We start from the raw sequence: 14,886 nt of genomic DNA on the forward strand, positions 1-14,886 counted from the left end.
AAAAAAAAAAAAGTATATGACAAAAGATTGCTGCATCTGAAGGGGGCTTTAAGCTGGTAACCAGTGGACTGTCTACTGAAGGAAGCTCCTAGGAGAGCTGGAAAGGTCCTCAAGTGAAAGTGGTGGTGGTTTGGAGATAAGGAGCTTGCATAGGTTAGCCAGAGGCTGATTAGGGATATCTGTCAGCAGTGTCTTTCACAGTTTATCATTTTACAAATGTTTTATTTTCAGAATTACTTAGTATTAGATTTTCTACCCTTTTTTAAATGTATTACAGGAGGAGACAGTTACTAATCCTTGGTGCATTTTACCAGCATAAGATCACAGAATTTCTGTGTGATTCATGATATGTATTCCTGTAACTTAATCATCTAGAGTGTTTATTTGGTATGTAAATGCTGGAAACAGTGATGCTTCTGAGCTGATTTATGAGGTAATGCACTTTGAAAGCAAACCATCTATATGCTGTGTCTAAAATATCAAGTGTTATAAAACTGCTGATAGTCAGAAAAAGAACATTGATAATGGGCTTAAGTTCTCTGTGTGCAGCTACAGACAATATCAGTAGGAAATAGAGGAATACAGAAGCAGAGCCAGCTATACTGCAAAGATTGGTAACTGAGTTGCTGAATGCCTGAGTGTGATTTTTTGTTGAGAATTATCTAGTGCAAGCTTTACATTTTAGACAGTATTTTAAATAGTTAAAGTTGTTGTTACAGACAATGAAAAACTGCCTATAACCAGCTTTCCCAGAGAAAACTGTGAAAAACCTTTCTGTGAGAACCAGAGAAGTTATTTAGGTAGGAGATGGCTGTCAGGAGAGTATTTGTTGTATATTTTATTTCACCTATTTTTTGGATTAAAAAAGAAGGTTTAAAGTTTTTTTTAAGAAAGAATTTTGTATTCACATGAAACTTCATACTTCCAAGTTTGCTAAATTGTTAGCAGAATTAGAAGCTATTTTAGATTATGAGTTGTGTGTACAATTGTCTATAATCCTGTGAAGCCTAGTTGCTCCTTACTGTTCTTCTATGTGGTAATACAAATATTTCCAAAATAAGTAAATAAATTTGTAATAAATAAAACCAACAAAAAGAAGAAAATCAAGAAAATGGAGTAATACTGAGTTGTAGAAATTACCTGGATTAGATATGATTTAGATCAAAGAGTAGCTATAAAAGAATCAAAGAGGAATTGTCATTGACTCTGGAACCATAGTTGCCCAAACCGAAGCTTTTTAGATCTTTATTAATAAAAGGCAGAACATAAGTGAAAACACTTTTAATGGCACTAGGAATTCTGACCTGACATAACGAGGGCCTGAGAAAGGAGGACTCTGTGCAGTACTTCAGTTTGTATTTTAAAGGTACATGCTTTTATAGTCCCACAAGGCTAAAAAGTCCCCAGAGGACGTTTTGTTAAGGTGACTAAAGCTTCTTTCCCACTAGAGTTTAGTCAGCATCTGGAAAGAGAGTTCATAAAAATTACAAGGAAACATACTTCATTGCACAAAGACTATCGCACCAGAGGGAAAATCTTCAAGATTGTAGTAGCAACCTTGTTTTTTATGAGCACCTTGAGAGCAGAGTTACAGGTATAGTTCTTTATTGAATCTTGGTGCACTTGCGAAGCTGATAAATGAAGGAATGATGATGGGTCCATTTTAAATTCCTGCTTTGTAACCTATCAAACCTAGGCTATCTCTGCTAGCATAGAGCACAGGCTGTGAACCAAGCAAAGCTCAGTAAATACAGAACATTAACCTCATATGTGTATGTGTGCTTGGGTTTAATGAATCTGCATCCATGGCAGCAAAACAAATGAAGATGCTTTAGTATTAAGACCTACATTTTTGTAGGTATAGTTTTTACATTTTGTTTTAAGCTTAAGCTAATGGGGCAATTTTTGTGTGGGAGCTTTTAATACTATATTTATGCAAATAATTATAAGCACATAATTAACACAGAACAGCAGTAAAATGCTTGATGGGGATGATTTTGGTATAGGTTTCTATTCGCTAGCCATTGAATACAATTACTCTTTTGCCCAGAAATGTTTACTGGAAATGTCATTGGGTGATACATGAGTGTTTCTATTGCAGAACCAACAGCAGGACACTGTTATTATCCTCTGATAACAGCCTGTTCCAGTGGCTTTATACCATTAATAAATGCATGCATAAGTGCGTTGGGATGAACAGACTTTCGGTAAAGGCCAGGCAAAGTAATAATCACAGGATTTGGTGTGACATTTTGCCAGCATTCACACATATTCTTGACTTTCTAACATTTGTTTTTTCAGCTCATAAATATTTCTGCAAAGTAGGCACACTTAAATGACACTGACTTACTTGGAGACATTAAAAATGTGAGACAAAAGTTATTGATGCGTGATGGTTTTTAATTAGGGGAGAGAAAAAAAACCAGTCTTTTAGAAGAGAAAGTGTATTCTGAAGAGCAACAGTCTCAATTTCTGTTACTTTCCAGTATACTCTTAATATTGGGGGGGGGGTGGGGGGTGGGGGGAATAAAAGCAACCAAAAAAAAAATTATAGTTGAAATAAGAAAAGTAAGTTTGAATGCCCTGTGGAGAGGAAAAGGTTGTGGGGACATAAGCATTCCTTTTATTATATTCTATGAAATCAGGTTGTGTACTTTGTAAGAAACAGGACCAGCTTCTAATACCTCACACTTCCTAATCCTGCTGCAACTTTAATCATTTCTCTTTTTAAGCAATGACTATAACTGGACCTAACAAAGAGAAGTGCAGTCGCTCAGCTCAGACAGGTAACTTTTATTTTTGCAATATCTTTTTCATTCTAATGAAATCTTTCTCTCCATTTTAGACAAATATCACTTGCTGTGTCATAGCACATGGATTTCAGGACCGCCTGTGAAGAGGTAGGATCAGATGTTTTTCTTTTTGAACAATAGTAGAATCAAATTCCATGAACTTTTAATCCTTTTTATATGCAAAATCCTTTTTTCCTTCCTTTTTTTCTGAAATGAGAGGAGTTATATAATCAGATACAAGTTATTCAGCTGATCACTTTATGGTGGCAGACGGACTTTGTAGTAGAAGATGAAAGAATTTGCCCAGGTGTATTCACCCCTAGCCATCACCTCTGCCCATTCCAATTTGCCTCTGTAGGCACAATGTAAGTGCAGTAGCTATGTTTTGTGTGATCTTTGCTCTTCATGCAGTGTTTATATCTGAAAACATCAGTTGAGTCAGAAATCTGTCTGGCACTGTAAAGGTGGGGGAAAAGGTCGAGTAGGGAAAGAGGTGAAGATGACCAATATGAAAAGCAAATCCATTCTGATTTGATGAGCTAAAGAGGGTTATTTTTGCTTAAAGTGAGTATAGTTTCATAATGTCTGTGCAAAGTACTTCTTTCGCCCTTCCACTAACTTTTCCATAAAGTAAATGAGATGTATTTGTAGACATTAAAAAGAGCATCTTATTTACTCAATGATTGTCTATGAACAATGTTTGTAATGCAGTTTCACATCAGCAATTGAGACACAGTGAGTACTGTTTACACCAAATTGCGCAATGATGTCAGTGCAGTATTGTGATTAAAAAGTCAGGCCTGTACACTGAAAATTGCAAACAACGTTTTGGAAGTTGTTGACTGAAAGCAAGAAAAATGGTCATATCTGTAAGCCTTACCATGATCCCATGAAAAAAAAATGAAGTGGAGGGATGGGAACAGCACTAGAACCAAGAACTAACTGCAGCTTAAAGCAAATTTGGACCTGAGAATCAATTGGTATAAATTAGGGGGGAACAGAAAATAAACAGGCTAAAGAACATTAAATCGTGACAACATTCTGAGAGGAGTAGTATGGTCAAAACGTAATATGACAGTTAAGTTTACCTTTGGGAAAGAATGCAACGATGGTTGTCCAGGATGCTATGTATCAGGCTTTAAGACCTTAAGAAGATTCGTGCCCAGTCTAAGTATATCCCAGATTATTTGCCTTTTTTGCTAGTTTTGAGGTTTGGTTTGGGTTTTAGAAAATTTTCAGTTGGAAGGGACTTTCAATGATCATCTAGTTCAATGACCTGACCAAAAGTTAAAACATATTTTTAAGGGCACGTTGACTTTCTTTTTTATGATATATTATCATTTATTTATTAATGCATTTATTGACAAAGAGGCAGATACATACTATTTTCATTGTATTTTTATGTCATTATTTGAACTGTACACTAGTATTAATTATTTAGCGGCAATTAACTTACTTCTGTGCCAAGCAGCAGTGATGACAAGAACAGCCACAGAAAAATGACCTAGCATATGAGTTCTATCTTAGCCTTTACAGTACAGTACAATAAGTTAATTAGTTATTCTGTATCAGGTTTCTAATGGGGGCATTGTTTTCAAATTTAGCTCTTTAAAATCAGCTGCTTTGTTGGACTTTCCATGATAGAGAAGGAAAGGAGAGGATGATTCCACCCATCCTAAGAAAGTTCTGTGGCCTGGAGATCCCAAAGAAGCTTCTTTTGCTTTTAGATTAATAAACTTAAATGCAGTGGAGTCAACCTTAGTTTATTTGCTTTGCATAAAATAAGTCTTCTGCCACAGAACCGGTGCTGTCACTTCCAAGAAATTCTGGAAGCTGTGATCTACATCTTTCCTCCCAGTCTAATCAAGCTTAATAAAATATAGACTTTCAACCTACTTTCATCAAATGCCTGTGTCTAAATAAATCATCAGCAGCCTTATGCTTACATATAGTGTAATTTTTAACTAAAACTTCAACACTATCATTGAAAAGCATCATCTACTTTGGTTTTCGTTCAGGGAAGAACTTACTGAGCTGAATCTGAAAGCCCAAGAAGCAGCTGCAGCTCCATGCCCCAGGTTCAACCAGTAGTGGGAGTGAATAAATATCCCCAGTAGACACACGCATACAGAGCACACATATACACTACATGTATATGTGCTTATATACATATGTGCTTATGTACATGACTATCGCATATCACACACAGAACGCTTGCAGAGACACAGCACCAACAGGGAAAATACCTCGTATCTGATGATAGAAAAGTTATAGTTTTTTTTTTTTCTTGTGGCTTATCTGCTTGCTAGTTGTGGGAAAATTTGCATTATTTTATAATTAATTATTCTGGATTCCATGCTCTTCCCTCACTGATCAGCAAATGAATCCATTGTGCTGGTTCTTGTACTTACTCAACAATTTCTAAACCATAAGACTGTCTGGCTCCTCTTTTAGCCTTTGTCTTGAGCTTTCTGAACTTTACAAGAGCATGAATCATAGAGTCACTGGGTTCTTTAAACGCTCTCCCGTACTCACCTGACCTTCTGTATTCTGAAAACTCTCTCTTGAAAGATAACCTCAGTCTCTGACATAATACTGTCCTCTGCTATGAAAGTACCCTTCTGATAGTGAGAACTTGGGATTGCTATAATGCATGAGAACATTCTCCCTTTAGACACTCTTCTTTTTCTTTTTTTTTCTTTCTTTTCTTTTTTTTTTAAGCTGATATTTTCTATATACTTTATGAATACGCTGCATGTGCAGCTTTCTAACTTTTCTTACTTCCTAACTTTTGAAATCTCATCCTTTACTTCTATTAGCTTGGCTTTTTTTTTTTACCTAGTATAACTTCAAACTTGCTTAAATTAATAAGTACCCCATTCATTTTAGTGCTTATTATCTATGAATCTGTCTCTATAGTACTGTCCATTATTTCTTTATTGGTAAACAGTTTGTCCTCTGCTTTATGTATCCTGTGAATGACCTTGTAGACTTCACACACTTTGAAATTTGATACATTCTGTTTTTCAGAGGTCCAGTTGCCTCTATTTGAACATCCATACTGTATTGTTGTTTTGGTTTTTTTTGCCTGCCATAGAATGTTATATTTTTAAGCAGTATTTTTACTTCCTTGTGACTTTCTTTCATAGATCTTGTTATTTACTCTTTTGGACTGTTTCTACTTACCTTTATGCTGTTTTCTGATTTATACATTTCACCCTAGGCTGATGATTTCCTTTGTTTATAAATGCTGTCAAATGGCAGTTCTGGGATTTCTAATCCCTTGGGTTTGTGGAATTTTTCTTAAATCAAGCTTCCACTCATAATTTAATGCCAAAATCACAAGATGGAAAATTACTGGCAATTTATAGTGCCTGTGAAAATGTAATGTAATAGATGAATTAAATTTTAAGAACCACACATGTTCTTACAACGTTCAGTTTTATCTTATCTAATCTCTTGGTCTCAACTGTAATGGTATAATCTAGTCCCAGTATAGTATGCTCATTGGCAATTCAAACATCCAAACTTCTTTCCTGATAGCATCAGAAAATAAGAAGTTTTGCTCTAAGAAAGTACCTTAGTTCAGTAAGAAGCTCGTATATATACATATTTATATAAAAATATATTCTCCAAATGTCTAATTTACATATTGAATTAATCAGACTGTATGAAACAAGGAAATTCTCTGAAAGAAAAGCACTTAAAAAGAATGCTGTAGCCAAATACTTACCAGGCAAATACCTGGCAAATCAAAGAAAATGCAGATAAAGTCCAAATTCAAGATTTTCCTGCTGTTCAGGAATCGATGTTCAGGACTGGACTTGCTATCCTCTGAATTGGAATATGTTAGTATCTGATAGAATAGGCTCTGAATGACAAGCTGAACACATCCCTGTGTATCTGGGCTGCATTCCAGTATTTTACAATGAAAGTGCTTTTAAATTGCGCCGGCAGCACCTCCACAGAATGAGTAGCTGGACCATTTAAAAAAGATCCTTTGTGTAGTTCTGACACATATTCCTACCTCATGTATTCATTACCATTGTCATCTTCTACTTCTGATCAATTTCCCGTTTTATTATTATACTTACAATTATAAAGCAGTGAGAAGTATATCCTCCAGCTGCTCAGGGGTTAGCCTCAGTTCAGATAGGTATCCAAAAGTGTTGCTATTCATGTGGAGTGAACTACATACATATTTAAGGCACTTTCTGCAGCCCATTCTCCTTACTGATATCATATTCTTGATAGTAGAAATAAATTTCAGGGCTTAAAACTAAATTGCAGAGGTTTCATTCATTTTAGGATATACTGGCCAAAGCAGGCACTAAAAACTTGAGGCCACCTTTCACAGAAAATGTATTACTTTTGTCTTCCTTTCTTCCACTGGTTTATGGACTAGCCTATTCTGGGGTATCTGTTGAAGTCTTCCTACTAATGTGAAGCTAGAATAAGCAAAGCTAATCAAATTATTTTATTACCGCAAGGCAGAAGAAATAGAAAAAATATCATAAACAAAAATAGTCTTGTATTGAAAACTAATGGAGACTATTTAAAATTGCCTGAAATACTGAATAAGTCTCCTCCAGAACAAAACATAGGAAAAGTTTTAGAAATTACATACATGACAAGGAAAACCACAAATAGGGAAAAAAGTAAACAAAACCATTTTCAACAGAAAACCTGCCAGTAGCCTTATTTAGGCCAGATAAATGAAAAACTATTTATGTTGGAAGTCCTACAGAAAATTTGCCTTGAACTCAACGTGTAATTTTAAAGATGTTTCTCATGCAGGATTAAGTTTTGTATGCTTGGTAGAGACTGCTGCTAGCATAAATGTATAAATCATAGTTTTCCTGTGAAGTTATTTATTAAATATTTGGAAAGGCCATATATATTGTACCATGCTGTTTATGGTGTGTGTTTCTAAATTCCTTTTAGGAAAGTTATTAGGGCCAGATCTTATACGCAGCCAATATGGACTGTGCTGTAAGTCAGGGTATAATAGGAATAGGTTTTTAAATGGCCTTTTTTTCATTGCCTTATTGCTAATAATGAGTGTGACCATATACTTTATAGAAGCAGTCTGCCTTGAAGGCTCTGGCAACCTGTACTGTTCTCTGATAGTGATCTGAAGCAGAAAGTTCAGCGCAGACTGGTGTGGCAAAGCAATGAGAGATCAGTTTTCAGCCCCTCTTATATTAGTTCAGGAACAGTAAGCAGTTTCTAAACTCCTGCCAAGGACATCAGCTCTTGCTATATCAGTGTTTTGTCTAGCACAGCTTAAAAAGGTGTAAACTGAGATGTCAGAAGCAACACTGTGCAGCTGCAACATTCACTGCATCTGTCGCTTAGGTACTGCTACCTCCTTCATCACTACTTTTGCATGAAGTCGCTGACTCCTCTCCCACCTGGAAACTTGTTCTTTCACCACTGTGTATTGCTTCCATATTCATTCCCTAGACTATCTCATTAACTTCATAAAGATGTGGAACTTAAACACCCAGTTTTCTTGCCCTCACTACAACAGGTGCCAAACTCTGTAGATAGGAAGAAGAAAGTAAAATGATATAAATTTAAGTAGGGCAATGTTGCTGGTGATTTTGTCTCAGTCAGTCAAGGTGCATTGGCTGAACAAGCTGTTATCAGCTGAACTATGCTTCTCTATCTGTATCTGCTATAAGGTGATGCAGTTTATCATACATTTAAACACACGAAGATGCTTTGCATGATCTCACACTGACAGGTACAGTAGCTTGGCTGACGTGCTGTATGCTGGTTTATTGCTGTAGGTCAGGGGTAGGGCAGAGCCCTCTGCCAGTGAGATATAAAAGGCTTGGAAGGAAAATTTTAGCATGCGCTGTCATGTAATCTCTTAAAAATTAGTAATGGGAACAAAAGTGAACATCAACTACAACCCACAATCCCCTACCTCATCCACACACACACAGGCACACCATCTAAGCTTTTCAGATACAAGAAATGGCAAGGGTGTAGGCTGGACAGGTGATCTCTCTTCAACCAGAATAATTTTGCTGGGGCTACATGGATGAAAAATGTTGATATGCACAGTAATTTACATGAAAGCGTATAAACAGGATGCCTTTCCTAAGTTCCAGCTCTGGATAAGGATTCAGGAGCTCTTATCTTTATTTTGTTCAATTTCCTGGGTGCTTTGAATGGAGTGGGGGAAAGAACAGAAAGGAAATTTCAGAAGACAAAAATAAAACAGAATGAAACAATTAAATTCTAGTCATCCTTCTCAAGGACTTCTCTTGAGCTTAGCTAATGAAACTGAACTACATTCTCCTTTACATGGTTGTTAATGCTGCTCTCAGGTAGAAGAGAGAAGAAGGTAGTATAGTTGAAGATGTAATTTTGAACTGTATCATAAACCAGCTTTCATAAAGGCCAACAACAGTAAAGTGGTTCATTACATTTTAGAGTGTCTGATGTAAATAAGATCCCTGAGTGTGTGCAATCAGTCTTCCAAGGGCCAAAATATTTTGCTGTTCCCAAGATTGGTTTCCTTGTTCCTAAGCTCAGCCCACATGCATTTAGAAACTGACTGGAATTTTAATTTTATTCTAATGGCTAATTGTGTCTGCTATGGTTCTGTTCTAATTCCCACAATGAACCCCCTCAGCTTTTGCAGAAAGACTCTGTGGAGATTTTATAGGGTCATTGACCAAACCAGGAGCATGCAGTCAAGTACAGCAGTTACTATTATCAGTGTACTAGAGGCAGAATTTATTTAGTTTCTTATCCAGGAAGGAGGAAAGGCATGTCTGCAAACTTTCCTGCAGGAGAAAGGCATTTTATAAGTGGTAGATGTTTGTAGGCTACTCCTCTTTTTTTGAACTTAGTTATTTACAGCTTGCTTTGTTCAGCTCCTGTTGTCACTTAGTGCTTACTTCACAACTCCATGGAAAAAGTTGTCTTAGTTTGTAAAGCAAAAGTTACAAGGAGAGGACCCTGGGAATTTAACTATTTTACATTCTCTTTTTATTCTCTTTTTTAAATGTTGTAATATTCTATGTATTGTGTGAGAGGGAATTTTTCAGTGGTGCTGAAAACCTAACAGATTTGATTTGTCTCTTCATGTCAGTTTCTATCTTGTCCTATTTGAAAAAGACACCTAAATATTCAAACAAGGCTGTATGATGTTCTCTGTCCAGGGCTTCTATTGACCAAAGTGTGAGTTCAGTGTATGGAGCCCTTAGTTTTTTCTTTTTTTTTCACTTAGTTAATAGAATAAAAATGTCAGACCAACTTTCAAAGTTATGACTGAGTTATACACATTTCCTATTGGTGTCCAAGGGGAAACAACTTCCTAAGTTTGAGTGTTGAGCATTGAGCAGAAGTGACAGAACATTGTATAGAGCTATTTAAAGGTTGTCCTCGACCTTTCCACCTCTTTCAAAGCCTTTTGAAACCAACTTAAACCTTTATTCTGACAATTGCCTCCTGTCAGTTCTGTATTTGTGTTTCTTCTGTCCATGCTATGGATGTAAGGTATCAGAGCACATTATGGGGAGATCTTCCAAATCCTCTTTTAAACTCTTGTCTGAGAAAAAGCCCTCAGATTCAGCCAGGTCAGCCTTGGTAGTTAAAGTTCACAGCAAGACTTTTGTTTCCTTGATCTCCTCTCAAAACAGCTTTTTACAGACAGTGAATTGAAATGTGACCTGAATGAAGGCAAAGTTTTATTGACATGAGTTGAAGATTTTAAATGCTTTTGTATTGGAATTTTCTGCTGAGATACATACATGCATACGTGCATATCTCTGTATCTATGCAAATAAGTATAGGTATCTAATACTGTTAGATTACCAGTTGAAAGGCTGAATTTTTAAATTGCTTGTAAGCAGTTTTCTCATACCAAAAACACTCTACCAACATGACTCTTGTCAGTTATGAAATGTTATAAAGAATGCCATTTCAACACAGCCTTCAGGGAAAAATTATTACATATTGGAAGTACTTGTGCAGGCTTTTTCACTGCTCAAACTACTGCCCCCAAAAGTAGTACAAATAGGTACTACCACAAAGAAACTGCAAAATTGTTGGCAAGTCACTCGTTCTGTATTGAAGATCCTACAGAATTCTTGATCTAACAATAAACATAGAGTTCAAAATTTGAGTAAGAAGTAAGTTACTACAGGCAGTTGCATTCTTTGATCTCCTTTATTCTTAACTTCAGCATCTTCATTTGAAGACGAACGTTAAAGCACAAGTTAGTATGCTCCCAGATCATGAAAAGCCCACACAGGTTCATGTAGGCTGTCAGTGCTCACACCTGGCTAGTTTGGAGGTGTTATTGTTCGTGTATCTGTGTCAAAATTGGTGTAATATGTGGAGCATCACCCTTGATTTCATGTCCAAGTGAGGTGTCATCATTTAATACAAAGATGGAAAGTAAGAACACAGCTGCTCTGAAGCGATTTGAAAGGAATTTCACAAATTCATCCTCATCAGAATAGGACCTTATTTTTGTAAAATCTGCCTTTGATATTGCTTCTGTGACCATCGTTCTCTTGTAGTCTGAGCACAGTAAATAAATACAGTGATTACTGGTTGCGATTTTGCATATTTGCTGCCATTTTATAACTGTACCTATCTCTAAGCTATTCTGTTTCAAAATACCACTTCTGGCAATGCAAACTCTAACATAAAACTTTTTTTCTTTATTCCTTCCTTTGAAGACAAAGACAGGGATTTGTTTGCTGCAGGATGGTAACCAGGAGCCTTTCAAAGTGCGACTGCACTTAGCCAAAGATATTTTGATGATCCAGGAGCAGGATGTGATCTGTGTGTCTGGTGAGCCTTTCTATTCTGGTGTAAGTAGTTTTTATTTTTTCTGTAAGATGTACTTTATGCAAAGCAGAAATACTCTGTATGTATGTGTGCGTGTGTATGCCCACACACAAACGTATGCGTTTACTCCCACAGTTTGATATTTCATTTTATACCGTTAACAGTGTGTTTTAATACATCATCTTATGAGAGTAAATTTTAGCCATACTCATCTAAGAAGCAGCAATAAGGTAATAAATAAGTTATATGTGTGATGACAGTATTGTTTTTATGCACTCACCCTTGAATATTGGAGCCACTGAATGCAATAGCAATTGCACAAGCAGAGAATTTTACAGTGAGTACAGAGACCTCAATGTACTTGCATATCCACATACTGCCAGTGGACTTGATAAGACAGTTGATGTGTAACTTTTATGGCAGGCCTTTGCTGGTAGAGGAATTATGTGCTGTCCTCCTTTGCTGTGGTTGCTTCATACGGTAGTGCAACACCTGACTTCATGCATGCTGCTAATTCATGCTGTGAGGGTCACTAGTTTTACCAGCATGTTATCTTAATAAAGATGGACTTCAGCTGGAACAGTGTAATAGTGTGATTTATGTATTACTGGTTTTGTGTGATATGTCAGCTTTCTTATTTAAGCACCATATTGAATTTTGTGGGTAAGAAACTGAGCTTTGTAGACAATTATTTGGAAGATGTGTAAAATGCAATATAGAATAATATTGCAGGATTTGGAACTATTATTTATTAAATTCTAGAAGATCACTAAGTATGATAGCAGCCATTTACTATTCATTTCTATAGAAATTTTTATAGGTACTGTAATTGTATCTTATAGAGATGTTCTTAAGATCTGTGGGAAACTATCATAAACATTCTGCTCTCCCTTTGAGCGAAATGAAATTATCACAGGATTTCGTGTTAAATCTTGTGATGCATAGTAGTCTGGTATCTGTTTATGTAAATATTATATGACTGTTACTGTGTCTCTCTGTTTTATTAATTAATTGCTGTTGCAACATCCCTGTATTTCTAAATACAAGTGTAATAGAAAGGTACAAAGCAGAAACCAGAAATAAATTGGTAGAATATTAGTTGTGCTAACAGTGTGGAAAATTTATAGGAGAATCCATCTCACTGTTATGAACATCTTGAGGTGAACAATTCTGAGTTTTTCTCTGAAACAAGAGTACCACACTGTCTACACTGTCTCCATAAAGGCTGGGTTTATTTGCATGACAAATCTGACATTAGCTTTTGATAGTTTCATGCTGTATAAATGCAGTTTTCTAAGACAGGTCTGTGTGCTTTATATGAAATATAGATGTTCCTTTTATCAATCAGTTCTTCAACACAGAGGACATCTAGCAGCTCAGATAAAAAGAAATTATGAGTTTGAGCTCAGGCTATGGTTGTTCAATTGGCAGCACACTGTGGCACCATTACTCCACCAACCCCATTCTGGCATTATTTCTTAAAACATTTTATTGCTCAAAAATATTATTTTCATTATTGTGCTGTAATATCTATTACTTCTACTGAAGCTGTTATTGAAATGTCTTCATGAAATGCATATTTATTATTTTTCCATTTCACGGAAAGGATTTCTCTTGCAGTTTTGCCCTCTTTAGTTTTTCAGTGGCACTATGAAAAACAGTGGTTGATTTGCTTCATCAGTTGCACTCTCCTTATCTTATTTGCATATTCAATGCATACCACAATAACTGATTGATATTAGTGTGATGGGGAGGAATTTCTTTTTTCCTGGAAGTGTCTTTTTGACTTCTGAGCACTTCACCCTGATTTCCTCTGGTCTTGAATCAGTAGGTTCATTGAAACTATGGATGATTGGCATTTCAGAAACAGTTAACTGTCCTTTTGTCACAGGTCATTTAAATCTTCTGGAATCATGTGCTTTGATTCTACAGCTTGATCAAACAGGTCCCACAGGCTTCCTTTTTTTTTTTTCCTCATTTTTATTCCTGATGTATTAGGTATCTTACTTGCTTGCTTTCTTATTTTTTACTTTGCTTCATTGATTTTGTTCTTTCCATCATTCTGGACCACTGACCACATCTATTTTTCTTTTACGTGCATGCTACACAGCAAGAGCAAGTGCTTTCATTAGCAGCAAAGGCATTGATTGCTTCATAGAATAAACTCTGAAGAATAAAAAGTAAAATTTGTAACTAAAGGCCAATATAATTGTTACATTTTACAGAGAATAGCTACAAGAAAAGTTTTTTCATCTGTTCTAATAAATAATCTTCAAATAATTTGATTATAAGGATTTACTAAATCAGTTCTGCACTGGTAAGGAACAGAAAGCTATTACTGTGTTTCTAGTTCAAAACAGTGTCTCTTCTGTTTGTTGGGTCTGAGTTAATTTGCATGCTCCTCTGTGTAGGACAGACTTTAAACAGATACTTAACGTTCCAGCAGTATCCTGATCTGCATCTTTAGGAGCCATCTAAATGAAATCAATAGCTCCTTAGGAATGAGGTGCTGCTTAATGTGAGTACATGGGACCTAGTTCTTAATTTAGAACACTTCCCTTTTGGTGGAAAACAGTTCTTGTTTTCCAAAACCAAACAGATGCAAAAGAACCTTGTGTCTTCTTTCACTGTATACAGTTTGGAGTAATAAAATAAAAAATCTAAAACATTACAAGAAACATAAACAGTGTTAAACACTAAAAAAAAATAAAAATCTGTTTTTATAGTAGGCTAAACAAAATGATAGTGCAGCAAGTGTATCTCTGGCAGTTCCATAAAGCATCAACGGTTGTTCGAATTACCATGAACTAGATATAAATTTGAGCATCAGTTGCATCAGTAAGTATTACAGAAATTTTTTTTTTTTTTTGACTGATAAGGATTTGGCATCCTTGTCTCTAAATAAGAGAGGCATTGATTTGACAGACGGACCGCTTGGTGGATAAGGAATTGGCTGGATGGATACACTCAGAGTTTTGGTCAATGTTTTGATGTCCAAGTGGAGACCAGTGAAAAGTGGTGTTCCTCAGGGGTCAGTGTTGGGACTGGTCATGTTCAGCATCTTTGTTGGCGACATGGACAGTGGGATCGAGTGCACCCTCAGCAACTTTGCCAGCAACACCAAGCTGTGTGGTGCTGTTGACATGCTAGAGGGGAGGCATGTCATCCAGAAGGACCTGGACAGGCTCTAGAGTTGGGGCAGTACAAACCTCATGAAGTTCAACAAGGCAAAGTTCAAGGTCCTACACCTGGGTTGGGGCAATCCCAAGCACCA

The 14,886-nt window shown here is 36.2% G+C and overlaps 1 protein-coding gene across 6 annotated transcripts in view; it reads left to right on the plus strand.

Annotated features, from left to right (window-relative positions):
* Positions 1–14,886, plus strand: part of SNTG1 (syntrophin gamma 1) — a 320,400-nt gene that overhangs the window by 163,079 nt on the left and 142,435 nt on the right. For 3 of the 6 annotated variants that reach the window (XM_057397761.1, XM_057397760.1, XM_057397759.1), the window contains exons 2-3: positions 2,846–2,900; positions 11,501–11,635. In XM_057397761.1, the coding sequence (XP_057253744.1) occupies positions 2,874–2,900; positions 11,501–11,635 (162 nt within the window). In that variant the 5' untranslated portion in view covers positions 2,846–2,873. Of the gene's footprint in view, positions 1–2,845; positions 2,901–11,500; positions 11,636–14,886 lie in introns of those variants that run through there. The other 3 variants (XM_057397763.1, XM_057397764.1, XM_057397762.1) reach the window with 1 other exon arrangement.

Source organism: Pezoporus wallicus, unplaced genomic scaffold (genome assembly GCF_028554395.1).
Source record: "Pezoporus wallicus isolate ANWC-B61680 ecotype Strahan unplaced genomic scaffold, APGP_CSIRO_Pwel_v1 contig_227, whole genome shotgun sequence".
NCBI classification, from domain to species: Eukaryota; Metazoa; Chordata; class Aves; order Psittaciformes; family Psittacidae; genus Pezoporus; species Pezoporus wallicus.